At 51.2% G+C, this 25,289-nt stretch overlaps 2 protein-coding genes across 2 annotated transcripts; both read left to right on the top strand.

Moving 5' to 3' along the window:
* The first annotated feature begins 967 nt into the window (after nucleotides 1-967).
* On the top strand, nucleotides 968-9,322 carry Gpatch3 (G-patch domain containing 3). The gene is made up of 7 exons (XM_041652871.1): nucleotides 968-1,459; nucleotides 3,767-4,188; nucleotides 5,685-5,859; nucleotides 6,459-6,518; nucleotides 7,760-7,881; nucleotides 8,150-8,277; nucleotides 8,695-9,322. Exons 1-7 carry the CDS (start codon nucleotides 1,006-1,008, stop codon nucleotides 8,909-8,911), a joined length of 1,578 nt encoding a protein of 525 aa, XP_041508805.1. The 5' UTR covers nucleotides 968-1,005; the 3' UTR covers nucleotides 8,912-9,322.
* Nucleotides 9,323-9,448: 126 nt separating this feature from the next.
* Gpn2 (GPN-loop GTPase 2) lies at nucleotides 9,449-18,376 on the top strand. Its single transcript, XM_041652872.1, has 5 exons — nucleotides 9,449-9,994; nucleotides 10,772-10,928; nucleotides 13,186-13,346; nucleotides 14,341-14,471; nucleotides 17,462-18,376. The coding sequence occupies exons 1-5, from the start codon at nucleotides 9,584-9,586 to the stop codon at nucleotides 17,532-17,534; spliced, it is 933 nt and encodes a 310-aa protein (XP_041508806.1). The 5' UTR covers nucleotides 9,449-9,583; the 3' UTR covers nucleotides 17,535-18,376.
* Nucleotides 18,377-25,289: the final 6,913 nt, after the last annotated feature.

The raw sequence follows: 25,289 nt of genomic DNA, 5'->3' as shown, positions 1-25,289 counted from the left end.
CAGAGGTAGGCGGATCTCTGTGAGTTCGAGGCCAGCCTGATCTACAAGAGCTAGTTCCAGGACAGGCTCCAAAGCCACAGAGAAACCCTGTCTCGAAAAATAAAAAACAAAAAACAAACAAAAAGATTTTATTTATTATGTATACCGTGTTCTGCCTGCATGCCAGAAGAGGGCACCAGATCCTATTATAGATGGTTGTGAGCCACCATGTGGTTGCTGGGAATTGAATTTAGGACCTCAGGAATAGCAGTGGATGCTCTTAACTTCTAAATCATCTCTCCATTTCCAGATACTTGTTTTTATTTTGTTTCTTTCTAAATTTTTTGTTAAAAATTTATGTGTATAGAGTTTTGCCTGCATGTATGTATGTGTATGCACACCATGTGTGTGCCAGTACTTTAGAGGTCAGAGCACTGAAATTGGAGTTACGATGTATAAGGCTCCATGTATGAGGCTCCATGTAGCATGTAGATGCTAGTAATTCAACCCAGGTACTCTGTTAAGAGTAGCTCGTAATTCTGAGCCATCTCTTCACCCGACTCCGACCCAAGACAGGCTCTCTCTGTCTCTCTTTCTCGTCTCTGGTCTTGAACTCACAGAGATCAGCCTGCTTCCCAAGAACTGGGATTAAAGGCGTGTGCCACCACATCCTGCGTTTTCAACTTTTATTTTAGATACAATCTTGTTATGTAGCATTGGTTGGATTGGTAATCATGTCCGGTCGCACATCAAACTCCCGCCAGCCCTCCTGGCTCAGCCTCCCCGACGGTCGCCCCACGCTGGTTCCTCCTTAGAACCGGTTCTCACTGAGCTACAGCCCAGTCCATAAGAGGAGTTCCCCATCATCTGTGGATCTGAACAAACGACTTCGGCCCAAGAGCAGCCAAAACATAACTTGAAGGACCAAATGGTCAAAAAGTTCGCACTCTGGAAAAGCAGACGCCAGAATCCGAGTCGTGGTGTTCTCGCGAGAGTTGACGCCAAGTGATCATGTGACAGTCTAAGATGGCGACGCCCAGGGAGGTGGACGAAGAGTCGGCGGTGTACCTGGTGGTGAGTGGTATCCCTCCCGGGTTACGCTCGGCCCAGCTACGGAACTACTTCAGCCAGTTCCGGGAGCAGCGCGGCGGAGGCTTTCTGTGTTTCCACTACCGACATCGGCCCGAGAGGGGCCCTCCGCAGGTGGCGGCTCCCGACGCGTCCCGAGCTGCCCCCGACCTTGCTGCTGAGGATCCGGATCTCACGCAGACTGCAGCCCCCGATGCCCGCGCTGTCCCCGCCCGGAGCTCTGCTCCCGTCCAGACCCGCACCTGCTGCTGCGTCGTCTCGGTGCGGGGAGTGGCGCAAGCTCAGAGGCTGCTTCGCATGTACTCGGGCCGCCGGTGGCTGGACTCTGAGGGGACCTGGCTTCCGGGTCGTTGTCTCATCCGCAGACTGAGGATACCCACTGAGGCTTCAGGTAAGGGAGAGAGAATGGACTGGACTTACAGGCCTCAGAACGGAGGCACATTTCCTGGGTAGTGGAGATAGGTCAGACCTCTGCTTGTCACCGTTTAGGAGTTTTAAATCAGTTTTGGACAAAGTTCACGTTTTCAGCCATAATTTGCTATTTAGTGTCACTCAGACAAAAGACAAAAAAAAAAAAACCAAGATAGACACCTATATAGTTGGGTTTCCAGTTTATCCCTTATTAAGACCATTTCTCTGAGGGGTTGTTCTTTTATGTTTACAGTTTTTAAAAAATATTCATTTATTATGTATACTGTGTTCTGCCTCCATGTGCCTGCATGCCAGAAAAGGGCACCAGATCCCATTATAGATGGTTGTGAGCCATCATGTGGTTGCTGGGAATTGAATTCAGGACTTTTGGAAGAGCAGCGAGTGCTCTTAACCTCTGAGCCATCTCTACAGCACACAAGTGATTTTGAAACAGTTTTTCCTTGGCTACAAGAATTATTAACAAGAGTTTGGACTGTTAGCCCTAGCACTTGGGAAACAGAGGCAGGGGGATCTCTGTAACTTCATAAGTAGCTCAGACCCTATCTCAAAAAAAAAAAAAAAAAAAAAAAAAAACGAACGAAAGAAAGAAAAAAAGAAAAAAAAACTCACAAAAAACCAGTGTGTAGGAAGTTAAGGTCTACCAGGCAGATAGGAGCTAACCTGGAGTCAGCCTTTTGCTGTCAGAGGCCCTGATTGCTCTGAGGGCCTAGGAACAGGCGCTGTCAGAGGACCTGATCATGCCTAGCCAATGAGAGGCAACCATGCGATGTCAACGGATTGGAAGGCTTGGGTGCCGGGAGAGTATATAAGTTTTTTCCCGTTGTTAAATGACTATGTCTGCTGTATACCTTCTACCTCAGACACTGACACTGCGCCTTCTCACCCCCACCCCTGAAGAAGATGTTGGGACCCAGCAACCCCGTGGTGTCAGTTCAAGGTTGAACAAACAGTTGTTGAGCAGATGTCTTCAGAAAATGATTTTTTGTGTGTATGTGAGCAAGGTTATGGTTTTGGCAGAATCTTTCTGAACAATGTCTTATCAGGGTATACTGCATGAGAGTAATGAGTTGCTTCTCTGTGTCTCAAACTATGTTAGAATGACTTTGAACCAGGCACGGTAGAGCACGCCCTTAATCCCAGGAAAGGCAAGCAGATCTTTGAGTTCAAGACCAGCCTGGTCTACAGGTCATACATACCTGGCCTATCTCAAAAATGAATAAAAGAAATAACCTTGATTTCCTGATCCTCCTGCCCTTGCCTCTCAAGTGCTGGGATTATAAGTGTTTACCACCATATCTAACCAGTCCATCATTTTCTTATTGACTTCTTGAAACAATCCTGGGCTACCAAGATGACCAAGATGAGTAAGGGTGCTTACTGCCAGATCGGAAGACCTGAGTTGGATCTCTAAGACCCACATGGTGAAGGAGAAGACCAACTATAGCACATTATCATCTGACCTCCATAGGAGCACTGTGGTGTACACGCACATAACACAATAATCGAGCAAATAATAATTTTAAAAAATCATTTGATGTGCCTGGAATACAAGACATGTGCAGTGGGGATTGGTGACGGTCAGCATAGGGCTCCAGATCTAGTTGAGAGGTAATGATTCTATCTCTGGTGCCAATGAAAGCCAGTCGCCAGGAGGCAGATGTTGGAGAAAGCTGTGTATTCCTCCAGGGAGACAGGAAATACAAGGGCTAGACAGGAAATACGTCTGGCTCACAAGTTAAATGCACATAAGTTCATGCTTTTGCAGAGGATTCTCAGTTCCCAGCACCTGCACAGCAGCTCACAGCTGCCTGTAACTCCAGTCTGGGGATTTGACCTCCACAGGCTCCTTTATGCATGTGGTACATATACATACACACACTCAGGTATATACACAAAAACATTTGTTTAAATTACATTTATTTTGTGGAGGTAGAAGACACACATGTGCTGTGACTCTAGTGGGGAGGTCAGAGGACAGCTTACGGGAGCCAGTTCTCACCTTTTGCCACGTGGATTCTGGGGATCTACTCAAACCATCCTGCCTGGAGGAAGTTCATCTTGTTAGCCCTTCTTTGAGATGTCTTACTATGTGGCCTAACTGGCCTCCTACCCACCTCCTCTTGCCTCAGTTTCCTGAGTGCTGGTCTCACAGATGTAGACCACCATGCCTGACAGGAAACAACTTCAAAGTGAGATTTACTTCTGACTTGAATATTAGTACAAATGTTGAGGATTTTAACATCCATTCTTCTCCCCCTTCCCTAAGATTTGGAGCCCTTTCCCTTTAAAACCCGGAAGGAGCTACAGAGTCAAAAGGCAGCAAATGAAGCTTTTACTTTGTCTGACCTGAAGCAGCTACCGGAGCTGAATCCACCAGTGCTAATGCCCAATGGCAACGTGGGCACGCCCTTGCGGGTCTTTCTGGACTTGATCCGGGCCTGCCGTCTTCCACCTCGAATCATCACGCAGCTGCAGCTCCAGTTCCCGAAGACAGGCTCCTCCCGTCGCTATGGCAATGTGCCCTTCAAGTATGAGGACTCGGAGACCATGGAGCAGGATGAGCATGTGTACACTGCCGAGGGGGAGGAGATCCCCCAGGAAACCTTCTTGGAAGAGCCACCAGCCAGCCTCTTGGATGAGCCTGAGGATGAAGGACTGCAGGAAGAAGAGGAGTCTCACTCGGATGATGTGAGTAGGTGCAGCCCTCTGCTCGTCTCTTGCAGAGGCCGGGCCAGGTTTTGTAGACAGAAGTTACTATCCCACCTGGTCCCACAGCTGTTCGGTCTCAAACACACAGAGAAGCCTTTTTCATTAATTATTATCAATTATTAATTATCAATTATAAACTATAATAATGTAATAATTATTTATTGTTTATTATTAATTATAAGCTATTTGACCTTTTGCTCAGGCTTATCACTAACTAGCTCTTACAACTTAAATTTACCCATTATTCTTATCTATGTTTAGCCATGTGGCTTGGTGCCTTTTCTCAATAAGTTACTCTCATTTTGCTTCCTCTATGTTTGGCTAGTGATTGCAGACTGAGCCTTTCTTCTTTCCAGAATTCTCCTATTCTGGTTGGCCCTCCTATACTTCCTTCCTAGCTATTGGCCAGTCAGCGTTTATTAAACCAGTACAAGTGACAAATCTTTATAGTGTAGAAGAGCATTATCCCACAGCATAGGGCCCCAGGGGAGTCAAGCCAAGAGTCATCCTGTCATTCCACAAGTCCAGTTGAGCACATTGTAGTAAGAACTAGTGCTCAAAGACATTCCATGATCCATTTTCTGCCCTGGAAGAACCTAAATGTTGAAACAAGAAAGAAGGAGTGTGGAAGGCTGTGTGAAGATGGCCTGGGATTGCCTGCTGACTCGGCTGCTCTTGGCAGTGTGTGGGCAGCCTTACCTCTGTCTTCGGTTCCCTCCTGTAAAATGGAAATAACAGCACTTACCTCACAGAGCCACCGGGATTATTCCAGGAACCCAGTTATAGGAAGGGCAGGAGATGACATAATTGAGAAAGGCTTAAATGGTGTACACCGATTTACACACTAGAGAGAGCTGTAGACTGAGTGGGCTTTGTGTAGGCTAATTGAGAAAGGCTTAAATGGTGTACACCGATTTACACACTAGAGAGAGCTGTAGACTGAGTGGGCTTTGTGTAGGCTAATTGAGAAAGGCTTAAATGGTGTACACCGATTTACACACTAGAGAGAGCTGTAGACTGAGCGGGCTTTGTGTAGGCTAATTGAGAAAGGCTTAAATGGTGTACACCGATTTACACACTAGAGAGAGCTGTAGACTGAGTGGGCTTTGTGTAGGCTAATTGAGAAAGGCTTAAATGGTGTACACCGATTTACACACTAGAGAGAGCTGTAGACTGAGCGGGCTTTGTGTAGGCTGGAGACTCAGCTGAGGGTTTGAGCAAGCGGAGAAGCGGCATGGAGGAGGAACTGTGGTCAGTAGCACAGAACTGAGAGCGGGTGGGGTGGGGTGAGCAGCAGAGGGCTGGCAGCAGGTGTCGTCAAGGTCTCAAGGTGCAGATGCGCTGCTTCTGGAGATGCCTGAAAAAAAGCACGTGCTGTGGTCGAGGTCCCGTGTCCCCTGCTGGGCCTGAGACTCCTCCTAGGCCTGTGGTCTGGATTCAGACACACAGGTCACCCCTTCCTCCCCTTCTCCCAGGACGATGACCTGTGTGAGGAGTGGGAGCGTCACGAGGCTCTGCACGAGGACGTGACCAGGCAGGAGCGGACAACTGAGCGGCTCTTTGAGGAAGAGATTGAGCTCAAGTGGGAGAAGGGCGGCTCTGGCCTGGTGTTCTACACTGATGCTCAGTTCTGGCAGGAGGAAGAAGGAGGTAAGGCTTGCGGTTACTGTGGCGAATACCAGAGATGAATTAACTTTTAAAGAGAGGAGCGCTGGCTCAGATTGGAGGTCTCGGGCATGGGCAGTTGGCTTCTGTGCCTGTGGTGAGGCTGCACAGTGTGGTTGGAAGCCTGTTCACCTCATGACTGGGACACAAGGGAGAGAGAAGGAAGAAGAGACCTGGTCTCACAGTCCCTTTTAAGGTCATAAATGAAGCCCTACCTCTTAAAGTTCCCATTACTTCCCGCTGTGTCTGAGACTAAGTCGTTAACACATGGACTTTGTCAGGGATGCAGGGCTGTCAAACCCAGGTAGCGGCCTCTCTGCTCCACATAGTGAATGATTGCCCGACAGTCTAAATAAAGCTAGGAAATGGCTTCCACCATGTATAATGCGAACTGTTGGTCCTGTTTTAGAATGAGGAATTGGGATAGCACCTAGAATGTCTGTCTAACACTGGACTTTGGTTGAGCACAGCTGGGAGTCACTGGGGTGAGGCACAGAGCTTGACGGTAGAGCACCTTCGGCTTGTGCAAGCCCCTCAGTTGGGTTCCTCGTCCGAGTCCTCAACCCATGCTTCTATCCCTGTAGACTTTGACGAGCAGACGGCCGATGACTGGGACGTGGACATGAGTGTCTACTACGACAAAGGTACTGGCGGGGGTGGCAGTCGTGGGAGGAACTGGTGCCCGTATGTTAGCCGCACATGCTTGGCAGAGGTTGAGTCAGGGAGCTAGAGGCACTGTGCACTCGTTCTCAGTGTGCTCTAGGAGAACGGTTCTAGAACCACCGTGCACACCAAGATCTGCAGGTGCTTTCGTACGCAATTGTGTAACTGCATAGACCTACATACATCCTCGTGCACACTTTACGTAATCTCTCTCAAAATCAGTTAGCAAGGGCTGGTGCTACAGCCCAGTGTACTTTCCTAGCAGATGTAAGGCCCTGGGTTCAAGTCCAGCACCAGGAAAAAGAATTACTCGCCAGCTATGGTGGTGTCCAGCTTGGAATCCCTGCCCTGGTGACATGAGAGAGACTGAAGGATGGGGTGGGGAGTCTGTGTGTTGGTCCAGATGCAGCTATGTTCTGAGTTGTTTCAGAGTGGTTGATCTGCAGGTGCAGAACCTGTACAAACAGGCTGACTGGACTTACCATCTCTGCTTGTGCGTACTCAATGCCTATAGTTAGGTGCTGCTGGAGGGCAGGCTCTGGGAACACCCTCGGGGGCTGACTGAACAAACAGGCTCTAAATAGAAGCTTGACCTTTGGTCACCTCGTAGTTCTGAAGGGAAAAATGACCTGGATTTTTGTTTTGTTTCTGTTTTTTGTTTTGTTTTGAGACAGTGTGTGTACCCCTGGCTGTTCTAAAACTCACTATGTAGACCAGTCTGAATGCCCTTTTTTTGATAATTTTTTTAAATTTATTTATTTTTGCTGTTTTGGCTGACAGCTTGAGTTTGTTCCTAACTAGCTCCCACCACCTCACCACCTCAGTCAACCTACTTCTATCTATATTCTACCATGGGATCGGTACCTTCCTTATCTCAATATGGAAAGTTCATCTCCTCCTTTTCTTTGTCTCCTCGGGACTTCTGAGACTCCACCTTCCTTTGCCGTGTTCTCTCTACACCAAAAATCCTACCTAGCCCTCGGCCAGTCGGCTCTTATTAACCAGTGAGGTAATACATATTCACCGTCTCCCAAGAGTTTAGCCCACAGCAGTTCCTCGTGTGCAGCATGGGAACTGTACTTCCTGGTGCGTGTTCCCAGCCTCCTGAGAGAGATTGCAGGCATTATGAAAATTAATCCCTAAGTCTTGTGAGGGGACCCCAGATACCTGATCCTCCTGGTGTGAGAGGGACCCTTTTACAAAATGGGTTATGGTTCCTCAGATGGTGGAGACAAAGACGCCCGTGACTATGTCCAAATGCGCCTGGAACAGAGACTCCGTGGTGGCCAGGAAGATGGCTCTGTGATAGGCCGCCAAGTGGGCGCCTTTGAGCACCACACCAAGGTAAGGGAGTGCTGCTCGCCCACTGAGCAGCACTCCCTTTCTTGTGTTCTCCAAGAGTCGGCCCCCTCCCTCCTTCCCCTCTCCTTCCCTTCTCCCATTTCTCTCTCTCCCCCATCCCTCCCTCCCTTTGAGGTAGGATCTCCATATGTAGCCTATCCTGACCCTGAGGTCAGGTCCTTCTGCCCCTGTCTCCCAAGTGATGGATGGGACACACAGCACCTTTCAAACTTAAGCCACTTTTCCTGAGTCTCACTGCTTCCCTTTGCAGGGCATTGGCCGGAAGGTGATGGAGCGCCAGGGCTGGGCTGAAGGCCAGGGCCTGGGTAGTAGGTGCTCCGGGGTGCCTGAGGCCCCAGAAGGTGATGGCCAGCACCCCAGATGCAAACGTGGATTGGGGTAAGTACACCCCTGAAGGACTCCTTAGAGTCTTAACCCAGCAATGATGTTATTTGGTTTCTTGTTGCTTTGGGGATGCATGCTAGGTACCCCTAGAAGATGAACTTCATAGTAGAAAAAATTGATGATACAGTTCTTTATGTTTCTTTTAGACCAAATCTTATAACTTAAAACTGTCATGGGTCCCCCAGGAAAGTCATTTCCTCGAGTCTGAGTTTGGGCTTCATAAGAGAGCCCGTTGTGGGAATGAAAATGTTCCTTGTAGTTGGCACAGACTGTCTCCAGAAGGTGGCGAGCACTACTGCAGGTGTTGGGGTCTGGCCCTGGGTTCAAACCCTATCAGCACAAGACAGTGTATCTTACAGGACAAACTAGATACTTAGTAGCTACTCCTGTCCCTTGCCCTGTTTGATCCAGGTACCATGGAGAGAAACTACAGCCATTTGGGCAACTGAAGAGACCCCGTAGAACTGGCTTGGGTCTCATTTCCACAATCTATGATGAACCTCTTCCCCAAGACGAGACAGAGTCCTTGCTCCGACGCCAGCCACCCACAAGCATGAAGTTTCGGACAGATATGACTTTTGTGAGGGGTTCCAGCTGTGCCTTGGGCAGACCCCTGGAGCCTGAGTGACGCTGGCCCTTGGGCAGGGTCACTCGGCTGCAGGAAACAGCCTGGGGCTTGCCTTGTGGGCCTCTGAAGCAGCTAAGAACCAGGGAGTCTGCAAAACAGACTCATGTGCTCATACCCGAGCACGCCTGCGCTTGTCTACCTCAAAGATGATTTCACAGAAAGCCCCTCCCTCTCCTGGGGTGGTCTCCGAACCCTAGTCCTTGTCTGGGCTCGCCCCAGAACCAGGAAGATCTGGACTGCCTGTGGCACATTCCAGTCGGGTTTGCTGGGTTCTGAAGGAGGACATCACGAGGTCAGAAAAAGAATATGGGATGAGAGAAGAACTGATCCAGAGCGGGTCGGGCGGCCTCTCACCACCTCTACCTTTTGGCTGGGGGCGGGTCTGCACGAGAATAAACGAGTTTAGGACTGGACCGACCCGGAAGTCTGACTTAGAGAAACCAGGGAAACCCTGAGACTGACACCGCAGCGGGAGGAAGGCGGCGGGCGGTGTAACTAGGGCTCCATAGCCGGCCAACGTCGTTGACGTGTGGGCGGGACTTCCTCTCAGCCATTTCCGGCGGAGTCCAGAAGTCGGAGCTTTTCCCTTCCTTGCCGGGTAGTTTGCTAATTTTCTGCGTGAGTCTCCTTGTTTTAGTTCGGGAGGCGCCTGTGGGCTGGCCTGCTCCAGCCATGGCGGGGGCCGCCCCGGCCACGGCCTTCGGGCAGGCGGTGATCGGGCCCCCGGGCTCGGGGAAGACCACGTACTGCCTGGGCATGAGTGAGTTCCTGCGCGCGCTCGGCCGGCGCGTGGCCGTGGTGAACCTGGACCCAGCTAATGAAGGGCTACCCTATGAGTGTGCCGTGGACGTGGGCGAGCTGGTGGGGCTGGGGGACGTGATGGACGCGCTGCGCCTGGGCCCCAACGGTGGCCTGCTCTACTGCATGGAGTACCTGGAAGCCAACCTGGACTGGCTGCGCGCCAAGCTCGAGCCCCTCCGAGGCCACTACTTTCTCTTCGACTGCCCCGGCCAGGTGGAGCTCTGCACGCACCATGCCGCCCTGCGCAATATCTTCTCCCAGATGGCACAGTGGGACCTCAGGGTGCGTCTCGGTCGGGCAAGCCCTTTAACGCAGATGGATTCCCTGAGACAGGGAGGCAGGCTGATGCCACGCCCCCAAGTCACACTGCCAGATCTGGCCGAGTTGAGTTTGGAGCAGAACTAAAGCCTCTGAGTTCTGATTTTAACTCTGCCACCAACTCCGTGATCTGGGAAAGTCCTCTCGGCTCAGTTTTGTATTTATTTTGAATAAATGTGTTAGTTCCTAATTGGGATTTTAAATGGAAGTGATCAATATAGAGAGTGGCTACAGCAATTGTTGGTGTGCAAAAGTGTAGTGAAAGAGTAGAGAGACAGATGCAGTGTAATTTGAACCCGTCTCCCACTGCAGGGCGCTATGTAAGAGGGACTGGAGATTTAGCTCAATGGTAGAGATCTTGCCTAACAAGCAGAGACCGCAGGCCCTGGATTTGGTCCCCAGCATAGTAGGGAGGAAACAAAGGAACTTTGTAAGAAAACCCGCATATTTTCTGGGCGGAAGACATGATGCTGGCTATTAGAATTAAATACAAGAGCCCAGGAAAGTGGCACATGCCTGTAGTCCCAGCACTTGGCTTGTGGAGGCAGAAAGAGCATGATCATGCTCCAGGCCGTAAAGCCCTGTTGCAAGCACACACATACAAGGAAGTAGAAGCAGGACACAGCTGAGGAAGGCTTAGGCTGGATCCTTAAGCTGCTCATCTCACAAGGGACCCGTGGCCCTGAAGCCCCTCCCCCTGCGGTCCGGCTTTCCCTCTCATCCTCTGTCTTCTGCTCACAGCTGACGGCTGTCCATCTTGTGGATTCTCACTACTGCACAGACCCAGGCAAGTTCATCTCAGTGCTGTGCACCTCCCTGGCCACCATGCTGCATGTGGAGCTGCCCCATGTCAACCTCCTCTCCAAGATGGACCTTATTGAACACTATGGGAAGCTGGGTAAGAGCCCCTGCTTGGAGCAGGAGGGAAGCTGCCCCACTGTGTCTTCCTAACGTGTGCATCACTGTGCCAGATACTGGAGTAGACTAGAGATTGCAGAGGAGCGCTGCAGAGCGATTAAGACAAGGTGGTAGGACAGTGGCTAGCTGAAGGAGTGGATAACTGCTCACAGCCCTGAGCCCTGGCACTCTGACCCTTGGCTGGTGAGAAGTGGCCTACTGGAGGACTGTTCTAGCTTGACTACTAGGGGCAGAAGTGTTGGTCTAGCAGAAACAGCTGTAGTGAAACTGCCATCCACCAGTGGCTCAAACAGCAGATGTTCTAGAGGGTAGAAAGCCTTGATTCAGAGGCATGGGTGGACCCAGGGTCTGGCTTGTAGACGGCCAACTTATACCTGCATCATCCTCAGGTGGCAAGAATGCGTAGGACTCAATGGGTAGTGTCTCGATGATCAGCATTTTTTTTTCTGCTGTGCTAATGGCGTCTGTTCCTTAAAAATCTGAAACCATGAAGGAGCCAAGAGAAGAAATGTCTAGCATATGAGCAGGGAGGGGGCTGGGAGTGACATGGAAGGGACCTTGCCTAGTCAGGACATGGAGGGAGGTCAGCCCAGAGTCCACTCATCTTTGGGAGCGACTTTCCAAGGAGCCCAAGTGACCGTTGGTACGATGACGACGTGTCTGTAATCCCAGTACTTGGGAGATAAGACAGGAGGAGCGGGTTCAAGGCCAGCCTGGGCTACGTGAGACCCTCTCTAGAAAGGGAAGGAAGGAATCTAGTGTTTTAAAATATTTAAAAATCTATGTGTGTTGTGTGACTGTATGCCATACATATGTGTGTCCCCAGGGAGGCCAGAAGAGGTCATGTGATCGCCTGGAGATGAAGTTACAGTTATGAGCCTCCCGTGTGGATACTGGGAACCGAACTCAGGTCCTTTGGAAGAGTAGCAAACACTCTTAACCTCTCAAGCTGCCCCCTTTAAATTAGATTTCTTCATTTATGTGGGGTACATGTTTGTGTGGAGGTCAGGACAACTTGTGTGGATTGGTTTTCTACCTCTGTGTGGCTCCCAGAGATAACTCGGGTTGTCAGGATTGGCTCCGAGTGTCTGTCTTCACCGAGCAATCTCACAGGGTTCTTCCATTTGGATCAGAGTTTCACTAAATTACCCAGACTGACCTTACATTTACTGTGTAGTCTAGGCTATCCTTGACTTTCCAACCCTTTTGCCTTGGCTGTCCTTGTATCTGGGATTACCAGCCTGTGCTACCAGGCCAAGAGAATACTTCTTTTCATTTTCTTTCTTCCTTCCTTCCTTCCTTTCTTTTCTTTTCTTTTCTTTATTTATTTTATTTATTGTTTGAGGCAGGGTTTTTCGGGCTGGAGAGATGGCTCAGAGGTTAAGAGCACTGGCTGCTCTTCCAGAGGTCCTGAGTTCCATTCCCAGCAACCACATGGTGGCTCACAACCATCTATAATGAGATCTGGTGCCCTCTTCTGGCGGGCAGGCATACATGCAGACAGAACACTATACATAATAAATAATTTTTAAAAAAGAGAGAGAGAGAGACAGGATGTAACAGTCCTGGCTGTCCTGGAACTCACTTTGTATACCAGGCTAGCCTCAAACTTACTGAGATCCTGTCTCTGCCTCCTGAGTGCTGGGATCAAAGGTGTGTCCCACCACCGCCTGGCGAATGTTTTTCTCCTCACTGACATCATTTCACTACACCAGCAAGTATTTTAGTGTGTGTAGGTACTGGAGCCAGTATGACACTCATGCCTGTAATCTCAGCATGCAGGGGTCTGAGGCAGGGGAACTGCTGGGAAAGCCACCTGAGCAGCTACATAGTGACAGGCCAGCCAGAGCTGAGAGATGAGACCCTGTCTCGGAAAAAAGCAATGACAAAGAAACAAACAAGATAAAGCCCCACGCATCGGGTCTTTCTTGTCCCTAGTGCTGCACAGTGCTCGGTCAGAACCCATCACTTCATGTATACCAGGCAAGTCCATTGGTTGTGATTTCTCCCAGAGCTGAGGACCAAACCCAGGGCCATGTGCCTGCTAGGCAAGTGCTCTAGCACTGAGCTAAATTCCCACCCCTGGTTACAGTTTTTAATCCCCCTTTGGGTGCCAGAAGTAGAACCCAAGCCTTTCCGAATGCTAAACACATTGTCGTGGAGCTACGGCTCAGCTCCTCCAGTCCTGAGGTCTTTAGCTGGCGTCAGTGGCTTCTGACTCTGCCCTCTCTCCTCAGCCTTCAACCTGGACTACTACACGGAAGTCCTGGACCTCTCCTACCTGCTTGAGCACCTGGCATCTGACCCGTTCTTCAGTCACTACCGTCAGCTCAATGAGAAGCTGGTCCAGCTCATCGAAGACTACAGCCTGGTCTCCTTTATCCCTCTGAACATCCAGGTATTGGATAGGAGATATCTCTTCCCTGTGGCTGCAGCTCTCAGGGGCCAAGGACATAAGATTTGATGGCTCCAGGAACAGTCTGCGTCCTGGGTCTGTCCTTGGCTGACTTTCAGGACCAGGTGCAGTGGGCGCAGGATCCCAGTAAAAAGCAGAACACAGACTTTAGTCCTGTGGTGCTGACTCCGCAGGGCTCCTTTGCACATACCCCCTAAGTGTAAATGAACATGCGTGAGTCCAGAGTCACAGCAAAAACTTAGCCAGGACCCAGGGCACAGATTTTTGGGTCCATTTCACTGTGCATCTATGTTATGAGTTTGCAGAATGCCCCCAATCTCCATGCCTCTCATCTTGCTTGTGACAGAGCTAACCCAGGAGACACGGTGGTCTTAAGTTCCTTTCTGTGGTGGGGGGCTTGAGCCGACTTGGCACTCACACCACACTTGTCTCCTGCACGAGAAGGAGAGCAGGAGAAAGTGGGCGTGCCAGCCACCACTCTCTGCAGCTGTCCCTGCTAGCACTGTGCCGAGGGCTGCACGTGCGTTACTCTGTTCTGCATCCTTCATTGAGAAATATGGGCTGTTCTCACTGGTGTATAGGATGAGGAAATCCTTATGAGCCAAGTAACAGAGGTGTTTGCTCGGTGCCTCCCTGACAGGAGTGCTGTCTCTAACACTGACAGGACCTCACCCTTCACTGACTTCTGACCTTGAAGGCTGGTTAGCCCAGCAGGAGCAGTGGGACAGTTATCCTAGGATAGTTAACTGCTGCTCTGCCCTAAGGAGAAAACCCTAGGCAGTGATGGCATGGAGGAGCTGGTCTCTTCTAATCTGGACAGTTGGCCAGCGAGCCTCCTGGGAAGCCTCCTAGACTCCTCTAGGCCAAGGACAGTGCAGGTGAAATCATCATGGGAGGAGCTAGAGGAGAGCAGTAGGCATGGCCTCAGCCCTCCACGCTTGATTTACTCATTGTGTTCCCTCTCTTCTCTGCTCAGGACAAGGACAGCATCCAGCGAGTCCTACAGGCTGTGGATAAAGCCAATGGCTACTGTTTTGGGGTTCAAGAGCAGCGAAGCCTGGAGGCCATGATGTCTGCTGCCATGGGAGCTGACTTTCATTTCTCCTCGTATCCTTAGGGGGACACCAGAGAAGTGGCAGACACAGAAGCCTAGAGATGAAGTGGCATTGGGAGGAAGGTGAGGGGTTCAGTTTGCTGGTGTCCTGCATGAAAATGGAGAAGAGGCACCAGGGTATGGGGAAGGAGATGGGTCTGTGATGGAGGCTGGGGTGTAGCCAAGGATACAATGCTAGCCTTCTACCATGAGGCCTTGGGTTGATGCCCAGCACCAGAGTGGAGGGAAGTACGTATAGTCATCAGCTCAAAGGTAAGGGTTTATTTAGGTTGACATAGGGTTTCTTCACCTCTAGCTGGCCTATAACCCCGTGTAGTGCAGGCTGGTCTTGAACTCCTGATCTTCCTCCAATTCTCTGAGAGCTGAGGGTCATTTCAGGAGAGTCCTGTATGTGTGGAAAATGCACTGAGTGGCTGTAATTTGGGGCTAGTGATCTGTGTCAGGCCATGGGGACAGTGGCTAGAATGGTAGGGTAGAACGTGCAGTCCCCAGGGCTGAGAGAACCAAGGCGATGGCGCGTGGGCAGCCAGTGTTAGCAATGTCTGCTCTTTTCCTTTTGTGAATTGACCTGTGTTGTGTCCCAGAGGGAGGGCGGAGACCCTTGTGGCTCAAACAGAGAGTAGGAGTTCTCTGCCTTGGTAGAAAAAAGAAAGTAACAGTGGTCACTGCGGCAGCTGTGCCAGGTGAGGAGGGGGTAACAGCAGTCACTGTGGCAGCTGTGCCAGGTGAGGAGGGGGGTAACAGTCACTGCGGCAGCTGTGCCAGGTGAGGAGGGGGTAACAGCAGTCACTGTGGCAGCTGTGCCAGGTGAGGAGGGGGGTAACAGTCACTGTGGCAGCTGTGCCAGGTGAGGAGGGGGTAACAGCAGTCACTGCGGCAGCTGTGCCAGGTGAGGAGGGGGTAACAGTCACTGCGGCAGCTGTGCCAGGTGAGGAGGGGGGTACCAGTCACTGCGGCAGCTGTGCCAGGTGAGGAGGGGGTAACAGCAGTCACTGCGGCAGCTGTGCCAGGTGAGGAGGGGGGTAACAGTCACTGCGGCAGCTGTGCCAGGTGAGGAGGGGGTAACAGTCACTGTGGCAGCTGTGCCAGGTGAGGAGGGGGTAACAGCAGTCACTGTGGCAGCTGTGCCAGGTGAGGAGGGGGGTAACAGTCACTGCGGCAGCTGTGCCAGGTGAGGAGGGGGGTAACAGCAGTCACTGCGGCAGCTGTGCCAGGTGAGGAGGGGGTAACAGCAGTCACTGCGGCAGCTGTGCCAGGTGAGGAGGGGGGTAACAGTCACTGCGGCAGCTGTGCCAGGTGAGGAGGGGGTAACAGCAGTCACTGCGGCAGCTGTGCCAGGTGAGGAGGGGGTAACAGCAGTCACTGCGGCAGCTGTGCCAGGTGAGGAGGGGGGTAACAGTCACTGCGGCAGCTGTGCCAGGTGAGGAGGGGGTAACAGTCACTGCGGCAGCTGTGCCAGGTGAGGAGGGGGGTAACAGTCACTGCGGCAGCTGTGCCAGGTGAGGAGGGGGTAACAGTCACTGCGGCAGCTGTGCCAGGTGAGGAGGGGGTAACAGTCACTGCGGCAGCTGTGCCAGGTGAGGAGGGGGTAACAGTCACTGCGGCAGCTGTACCAGGTGAGGAGGGGGTAACAGCAGTCACTGTGGCAGCTGTGCCAGGTGAGGAGGGGGGTAACAGTCACTGCGGCAGCTGTGCCAGGTGAGGAGGGGGTAACAGTCACTGCGGCAGCTGTGCCAGGTGAGGAGGGGGTAACAGTCACTGCGGCAGCTGTACCAGGTGAGGAGGGGGTAACAGCAGTCACTGTGGCAGCTGTGCCAGGTGAGGAGGGGGTAACAGTCACTGCGGCAGCTGTGCCAGGTGAGGAGGGGGTAACAGTCACTGCGGCAGCTGTGCCAGGTGAGGAGGGGGTAACAGTCACTGCGGCAGCTGTGCCAGGTGAGGAGGGGGGTAACAGTCACTGCGGCAGCTGTACCAGGTGAGGAGGGGGTAACAGCAGTCACTGCGGCAGCTGTGCCAGGTGAGGAGGGGGGTAACAGTCACTGCGGCAGCTGTGCCAGGTGAGGAGGGGGTAACAGTCACTGCGGCAGCTGTACCAGGTGAGGAGGGGGTAACAGCAGTCACTGCGGCAGCTGTGCCAGGTGAGGAGGGGGGTAACAGTCACTGCGGCAGCTGTGCCAGGTGAGGAGGGGGTAACAGTCACTGCGGCAGCTGTACCAGGTGAGGAGGGGGTAACAGCAGTCACTGTGGCAGCTGTGCCAGGTGAGGAGGGGGTAACAGTCACTGCGGCAGCTGTGCCAGGTGAGGAGGGGGTAACAGTCACTGCGGCAGCTGTACCAGGTGAGGAGGGGGTAACAGCAGTCACTGCGGCAGCTGTGCCAGGTGAGGAGGGGGTAACAGCAGTCACTGCGGCAGCTGTGCCAGGTGAGGAGGGGGTAACAGCAGTCACTGCGGCAGCTGTGCCAGGTGAGGAGGGGGGTAACAGTCACTGCGCCAGCTGTGCCAGGTGAGGAGGGGGGTAACAGTCACTGCGGCAGCTGTGCCAGGTGAGGAGGGGGTAACAGCAGTCACTGCGGCAGCTGTGCCAGGTGAGGAGGGGGTAACAGTCACTGCGGCAGCTGTGCCAGGTGAGGAGGGGGTAACAGTCACTGCGGCAGCTGTGCCAGGTGAGGAGGCGCTCATTTTATAGTCATGGCTCTCATGTAATTCTTCAGAAGAGGAAAGGAAGCAACGGGCAGGATTTGAACACCCTGGTCTGTCTCGAGCATATGCCATACAAAGCTGGATGCTGGTGCTCTCTGGTCCTTTGGTATCGGCAGTGTGGGGAAGAAACAGGAACCCCAGGGAAGGGATGTTTGAAGGCCTCACATCCAGCTGTGGGAACTAGGACAGTGTTTGGGTGGCAGTCATCAGGAGAGGTCAGATCCTGCCCAGGCCAGTCCCTCATCCCTGCCTGCGACCCAAGCCTTGACCTGCCTTCCTCCAGCACTCTGGGCATCCAGGAGAAGTACTTAGCATCCTCGGACCAGACGGCAGAGCAGGAAGCCATGCAGCTCTAGCAGCTGGGTCTGGATGACCGCTGGATCGCCACCCAAAGACGTGTCCAGCCTGGATGACCGCCGGATTGCCACCCAAAGCCGTGTCCAGCCTGGCGGAGGAAGATCATCCTGCAAAGGACTTCCAATAAAAAGCCAGACATTGCACCCTCAGTGGTGCCCCAAGCTTGGAGCCTTGCCCCCACAAAATGCTGCCTGAAAGTTGGGAACTGTCTCTATTGGGGCTGCGGTGGGGTGTGTTGGGATGTGAGATTATTCCCTGCTTTTTGTGGGCTTCAAACTTTTCTTCAAGTCTCTGGAACCAGGGGTTTGGAGCAAAAGAAAAGAATTGTCTCTGTCCCTGCAAATAACCCTGCGTCTTTGTTTTGTTTTCATTGCATTTATTTTGTGTTTGTGCACAATGTCTGTGTGACAGGCAGGCACACCTGTGGAGGTCAGGGGATAGTTAGGTCATGTAAGCTGCTTCTCTTCTGAATTCTGGGAGCTGCCCTCAGGTTATTGAACTTGGTGACATGTTCCTTTACCTGCTGAGCCATCATGGCGGCCCCGCTTGTTTCTGCATCCAGGTCATGGTTTCACACAGCTCAGCTCAGGTGTGGGTTCTCAGCACTTGTCCTGTGATTTGGCCATTCTTCAGGGTTAACTGAGCCTTAAGGTCAGGCATGCGCAGGTGACTGTTCCTAGCCAGACCTGACTTAATGCTTGCTTTATTTTATCCTACATATTATGTAGTTTTGTTCTGTTTGGGGCTAATATTTGAAAGATTAGACAGGTGATAGAGGCACACGCCTTCAATCCCAACACTCTGGAGGCAGAGGCAGGTGAAACTCTTGAGTTCGAGGCCAGTCTGCTGTACAAAGCAAATTCCAGAGGACCAGGGTTCAGTTCCCAGCACCCACATGGCAGCTCACAACTGTCTGTAACTCCAGTTCCAGAAGATCCAACCCTCACACAGACACACATCCAGGCAAAACAGCAATGCAAATAAAGTAAAGATAAAAACTGAAGTTATTTTAATTTCATGTGGTTGTAAGTGCCTCTAATCCCAACACTAGAGATGTGGAGTCAGTAGAATCAGGAGTTGAAGCCTTAGCTATGTAGTGAGTTTCAGGAAGTTTGGGATATATGAAGCCCTGTCTCTAAAGAAGGAGATTTGTCCAAACTAAGTTTAAAGAAAATATTTAATGTTTACTTGGACAAGTTGTCTGGAGACACCTGTGTGGCTGGGGCTTGCAGTTTGCATTTTTAGCCAGTAGGTGGTACTATAGACTTAGTTTTGCCCTTAACATCAGTGAGAGCCTGATGGCCAAGGGACGCTTGTGCCAGGTTTTATCTGATGACCCATTACAGCTACGTGTATGCAGGGCTTGGCATTTTGCAAAGAGCATGCACACATAGGCTCCTCACATGCCTCTTACAGCAACCCAAAGACAAGGTAGAAGTGTCACTGGCCTGGCTCTGTCATAGCTTTCTTTGCTGACTCTGGAGTACCCCCTCTTTGGTGTATGTAAAAAGTTACAGCCATCACCTGTGGGGTCTGTAGTCAGCAAGAGGGAAAGTTGAGACATCTGTACGTGGTTTATGGGTGCCAACTGAATTGACGGTGGGTTTCAGGCAACAGGAGAATGCAGTTTAGCAGAGTGATTGGGAAGTGGCAGGGAGACAGGTGGTTCATCTTTGCTTCCCAGTGTGGGCAGCCATAGCCGAGAACAGAAGAGGGGCGGCCAGCCTCAGCTCCCACGCCAGGATGTGGAGGGCTAATAACCGGGTGCTGTTTCCTCAGCCCCTTTCATCTGAGGAGTTCAAAGCGCCTCACCCCTATTAATACCCCGCGTGGTAGGTGGTACCAACAGAGCAATCCGGGGAAACTGAGACCAGGAGGCACAGTCTGGGGTTAGCTATGAGTCATTCGTGGGGCCTGGAGCCCAGGAATCCTGACGCCCAGGCTGCCAGGCAGATGCCTTGTCTGGGTGGGAGCGCCAGTAGCCTTGTCATGGGTTTTGATGCTTGCCCATCACAGACCCTAAGACACCAGGACAAACCACATGCAGGGGCTGAAGGCATCATTGCGGCTTTGCCGCCCTCCCAGAGAGGGTGGGTAGCCAGCTATAACTTATTTTGAGGCTTTGGTGTGACAGCAAGCATGCTTTTCTTCTTCAATGAATTGAAGTCGTTCTCATCCACGCTGCATGGTGCACATCTGTAGCCCCAGACGTGGGAAGATCAGATGATGGTCAGCTCTTGGTACTTAGCAAGTTCAAGACTAGCCTGCACTACATGAAATCTGACTCTGATACACATACAAACTAGCAAAAGCGAGTTGCTAGGTTTTTTTGAGACAGTTTCTTTGTGTAAGAGTCCTGTCTATCTTGGAACTCGCTATGTGAACCAGGCTGGTCTCAAATTCACAGAGATCCGCCTGCCTCTGCTTCCCAAGTACTGAGATTAAAGGTGTGCGCCACCACTGCCCACCAAAATACAAATTTGTAAAAAATAGAAGGAAACAAACAAACTGGGGGGGGGGGGGGAGAAGCCAGTGAGATGGGCTCAGTCGGTGAAAGATACCTGATGACCTGAGTTCAAGCCCCACGATCTACAGATAGAAGGAGAAAATTGATTCTTGTGGCTGACTGACTCAGGCAAATTTTCATCTGACCTAAACACACATGTGCATACACATACAAAATTAATGTGTTTTTTAAAAGATTTTAAGCCAGGTGTGATAGAGCACACATCTAAAACTCAGTTGTCCCTCACTCTCCCCTGCACGCCGTGACAGAAATGTGCCCCCACATACGTACACACACACGTTAGTTTTTTTGGTTTTTAAGCTGCTGACGTTCCTACCTCAGGCTCTAGAATCATGCCACCACAGTGCTTTCCAGAAATGCCACTTGACAGCTCACAGGTCGCCTTGCCTTCCCTGGCCACCCCTGCTGAGCACTGTTAGTGTTCCTCAGCTTCGAACTGGAGACCCTCAGGGGCTGGAAGGTAGCGTGGCATGAGGAGGTCTCAGAAGGACTCCTGGCTTGGTGCTCACCCAGCCTTACCCACGGGGGCCATGCAAAGGAGAAAGGGATGGGGGACTGGCCAGAGTTTCCACCCTTTCCCACGGGGGGGGGGCAAGAGTGACTTCAGCCCACCCCAGCACCAAGGACCCATTTTGGACCTCTTTTTCTCCTCTTTTACACCTGGGGTGCCCACCGCAATTTCCCGCCCTGCGTAGAAGAACTCCAGAGTAAGGCATTGCTCCTCAGCCTCACTCCTGCCAGAGTTGGGGTGCTGTATCTTGTTTTCAGTCTTTGTGTTCCTTCCAGCTGGGGAACTGCCTACAACTCCAAACATCCAGGCTAACGAGGGGTTACACTGAGGTAGCGGAGGGGTGGCACACACCTTCAATCCCAGAATTTGAGAGGCAGAGGCAGGCGGCTCTCTGTGAGTTCGAGACCAGCCTGGTCTACAAAGCAAGTTCTAAAACAACCAGAGCTGTTACGCAGAGAAACCCTGTCTTGAAAAAGCAAAACAAACAAAAAGGAATGAGGGTTAGTGGGCCTCACATGAGGCCTGTGATTTTAGCAAGGTCAGCCTCAGCTACACTCAAGTTTAAGGATAGCCCGGGCTACTGGCCTCAAAATAATTGAAGGCTGTAGAGATGGCTCAGCAGTTAAGAGCACATATTGGTTAATCCCAGCACTCGGGAGGCAGAGACAGGCCTCTGTGAGTTTGAGGCCAGCCTGATCTGCAGAGCAAGTTCCAAGACAGGCTCCAAAGCCACAAAGAAAAAAACCAAATCAATCAAAGAAAGAAAGAAAGAAGTTGGAAGTGAAAAAAGAAATGAAGGACCAGTGAGGTCCTTAGCAGGTGAAGGTGCTGCCAGGCCTCAGGACCTGATTGGACACCAGGACCCACATGGTGGAAGGAGAGAACTGATTCCTCTAAGTTGACTGATTTAGACAAGTGTCCTCTGACCTCCACATAGGGTTCACACATACATACACACAAATTAATAAATGTTATTTTTAAAAATTTTAAATAGAAAGTAGGAAGGACATTGGTGACACATGCCTTTAATCTCAGTGTTTGGGAGACAGAGGCCGGTGATTTCTGTGTTCGAGGACAGCCTAGTCTACAGAGCAAGTTCTAGATCTGCCAGGGCTACACAGTGAGATCCTGCCTTAAGAAGAAGAAAAAAGATTTATTTATTATGTGTGTGTGTGTGCCTTGTAATATATATACACAAGTATTGAATGTGCCAGAGAGGCCAGAAGAGAGTATCAATCCTGTGGAATGCGAGTTACAGGTCATTGTGAGCCATCTTAGTGGATGCTGGGAATTGAACCCAGGTCCTCTGCAAGAGCAGTAAGCACTCTTAACCCGGAGCTATCGCTAACCGTTCTAACTTTACAAGCATATTTTTCATTTATTCATTTGCGTGTGTGTGTGTGTGTGAGAGAGAGAGAGAGAGAGAGTGAGTGAGTAGCGGCAAAGGTGGAGGTTATCGGACTACTTACAGAAATCAGTTCTTTGAGTCACAGGGATCGAATTTGTGTTCTCAGGCTTGGCAGCAGGTGCCTTTACTTTTCTCTTTTTGTTGTTGTTTTTTGTTTTTTTCGAGACAGGGCTTCTCTGGCTTTGGAGCCTGTCCTGGAACTAGCTCTGTAGACCAGGCTGGTCTCGAACTCACAGAGATCTGCCTGCCTCTGCCTCCCGAGTGCTGGACTAAAGGCATGCGCCACCACCGCCCGGCTCAGGTGCCTTTACTTATTGAACCATCTTGCCAGCCCTCAGAACGGTGTCTTTCACTGTCCTGGAGCTCGCTGATTCTGCAGACTGGCTGACCAGCAAGCCCAAGGACCCCTTTTTCTTGCCTGCAGCCCCAGAATGACAGAAATCCTGTACGAGCTCTTTATGTGGCTGTTGGGATGTGAATTCAGGGCCTCCTGATGGAGCCACCTCCCCATCTTTCAATATTTCAGTCTTGCAGGTCCACATTGCTTTATGGGTCACAGAGGCAGCGAAGAGACTGAAATGTAATATTCCCCCCCCCCCCCATTCAGAAGTTACCCCAGAAGTCACCGTGTTGATCTGAAAGTCTCTCTGGTCAGATAGAGAGATTTTAGGTCAGCTTCTCTCCCCTCCTTCAGCAGCCTGCCCTGGAGTGTGCTGTGCTGAGGGTCCGCCCTACTCAGGGATCTAACTCCAGGCCGCGGAGAGCCCAGGTTGCTCCCTTATCTCCAGACAGACTTAGGTTTCCCAGCCCTGTAAGGAGAAGACGGGGTGGAAGGAGAGATGAATCAGGCCCTGACACCCTCAGGGTGGCATTCCTGTCTGCTTCCCCCACACACATTCCTGGCTCCTGACTCAGGAGGGAGGTGGAGCGAGGGGGGCTCCTGAGAGAGAGACCTACCTTGCACAAACCTGCCCTCCCCACCCCACACGGAGGAGAGGTGGGGGATGGTGTGGGCCCCAGAACCAGGTGAAGAGCAGGAACAGAGAGAGAAAACAGGTTAAGGAGACCTGAACTTGGCGAGTGAGCGGAAACAGGTCTGCCTCAGAGTCCTTGGAAGAAGATTCCTTTCTGTTGGGGCCTGGAGTGGAGGAGACTAGAATAAGCCCTTTTCTTTTTCCTCTTTTTTTTTTTTTTTTTTTTTTTGGTTTTTAAGAAAGTCCAAAGCAGGAGCCGGATAGTACAACATAATGCATGTTTCTTGAACGTATTTTTAACTCACGAAACCCCAACACCCAAAACAGACATATGTGTGGCTATTTTAGCTACAGTGTGTGGAAACAGGAAACCCTTGCCACCTGGGTTCTGCCTGACGGCAGCTTCTGAACAGCCTGAAAAGAACCTGTTGTGGTTCCAAGACCATGGGCCTGAGAGTCAGCTCCTGTCCCACGCCCAGCATGAGCAGTGGTCTAACCTTGGCTCTTGAGTTATGTAGCTGTTCTGAGCCCCAGTTGCTTCATGGGTAAAAGAGATATGATTCCATGCAATACCCTGAGGATAAAGACATGAGCATGCCTGACCCAGGTTGCTCAGGACAACAGAGGCTATGACTGCATCCTGCATCTCTGTTGCTCAGGACAAAAGAAGCTATTACTGCATCCTACTCTGGAGCAGGATGCAGGGAGGAAGTGGATGGATGGGGTGGAGTGGAGGAGGGTTGGTCAGAAGAGCCATCTTGATGCTAACATCTGAAATTCAGGCTTCCTGGGAAGGCCTGGGACATTTGATGTCAAACACTCTTGTGTCTGTGAATGTGCGCACGTGCTTGTGGGTGCATGCGCGTGTGTGGATATGTCTGTGTGAGTGTATGTATAGGAGTGTGTGTAAGTGTATATGTGCATCTGCATGCATGTGAATATGCGTGTTTGTGTGTGTATGTGTATATGTGTACTGTGTATATGTATGTGTGTTTGAGTGTGCATATGAGTGTATGTGTGTGCACACATGTGTGTTTCTGGGGAAGAGTACTTTGCTTTCCTGGAAGAAGTCACAGGGGCCTGAAAAGGTCTTGGCACCCTAAGATGCCTGGTTGGTTCTGAGGTATTGTTGGTGTCGGTCACCTGCACGTTTGGGTCTACAGAGCCACTTTGATTTTCTTGCTGGTGCAGGGATACATAAGGGCAGCCCTGGTGTACGTATGTTGGTGCACACTCTTCAAAACTAGGACCTGGAAAGCTGGCCGGGAGGGTGAGGAGTTCAAGGACACCCTCTGCTCTACACCAAGTTCAAGGCAGCCTAGGCTGATGAGACCCAGTCTAGGAAACAAAGAAAAGAATGAAGCCAGGCTTTGATGGCTCACACCTGTGACCCCAGCACTTGGGAGATTGAAGCAGGAGAATAATAACTTGGAGTCTCGCCTGAGCTACATAGTGAGTTCGGGGCAACCTTGGCTTCAGAGTGAAACCTTATCTCAAAAAAAAACTAAAACGTAAGCCGGGCGGTGGTCGCGCACGCCTTTAATCCCAGCACTAGGGAGGCAGAGGCAGGCGGATCTCTGGGAGTTCGAGGCCAGCCTGGTCTACAAGAGCTAGTTCCGGGACAGGCACCAAAGCTACAGAGAAACCCTGTCTCGATAAAAAAAAAAAAAAAAAAAAAAAACTAAAACGTAGTAAATATATTTTTTAGATAATTTTAGATTGCATGTCTTTCCTGTGCCACTCAAATTGTTATTATTACTTAGATTGGATCTCATGTAGCCCAGGCTAGCCTCAGACTCCCACTCTAGCTGAGGACAACTTGTCCTCTGTGCTGGGATTAAAGGCTGTTGTCACCATGCCTGGCTGGAAAAAAAAAAAATGGCCATAACCCCTTGAAGGGACACTTGCCCCACTTGAGCATGTGGTTCTGGCAGGCCTTGGTCTTCTCCCCAGTCCCTCTGCCTTGCTAAAAACTGTTAGATGACATTCTTAGCCACTTCCTCCTCCTGAGGCTGACTACCAAAGCCCACCAATCAGAAGCCCCCTTTGGTTCACTTAATTAGCACGCCCAATTAAAATGAAACCCCTCATCCTAACACAGTTTCCCTCTTTACCTTTATGAACTTCCATTTTCTATGTGCCACATCTGCCTCCCTCTGGGACAAATATCCCTGCCCCTTTCCCCTCGTCCCCTTCGCCTTCTCCCTCAGCGCCTACCTCCTTGACAAAGAGCCCTGGCCCCTTCTAAGGCAGACCTCCCCTTTATCTTCTAAAGAGGACACCTGCAGGCGGGTGGTGGCGCACGCCTTTAATCCCAGCACTTGGGAGGCAGAG

Source organism: Microtus oregoni, unplaced genomic scaffold (assembly GCF_018167655.1).
Source record: "Microtus oregoni isolate MIOR12 unplaced genomic scaffold, Mior012 000005F_ref0000423, whole genome shotgun sequence".
NCBI lineage: Eukaryota > Metazoa > Chordata > Mammalia > Rodentia > Cricetidae > Microtus > Microtus oregoni.
The sequence above is the reverse complement of the archived record's forward strand: the minus strand, read 5'-3'. Positions and strand labels throughout refer to the sequence as shown.

Coding starts and splice junctions, on each gene's coding strand:
- Gpatch3 (XM_041652871.1), top strand. CDS start 1,006: ATGGCGACGCCCAGGGAGGTGGACGAAGAGTCGGCGGTGTACCTGGTG. Junction 1,460..3,766: donor GATACCCACTGAGGCTTCAG/GTAAGGGAGAGA, acceptor CCCTTCCCTAAG/ATTTGGAGCCCTTTCCCTTT. Junction 4,189..5,684: donor AGGAGTCTCACTCGGATGAT/GTGAGTAGGTGC, acceptor CCCTTCTCCCAG/GACGATGACCTGTGTGAGGA.
- Gpn2 (XM_041652872.1), top strand. CDS start 9,584: ATGGCGGGGGCCGCCCCGGCCACGGCCTTCGGGCAGGCGGTGATCGGG. Junction 9,995..10,771: donor TGGCACAGTGGGACCTCAGG/GTGCGTCTCGGT, acceptor TTCTGCTCACAG/CTGACGGCTGTCCATCTTGT. Junction 13,347..14,340: donor TTATCCCTCTGAACATCCAG/GTATTGGATAGG, acceptor TTCTCTGCTCAG/GACAAGGACAGCATCCAGCG.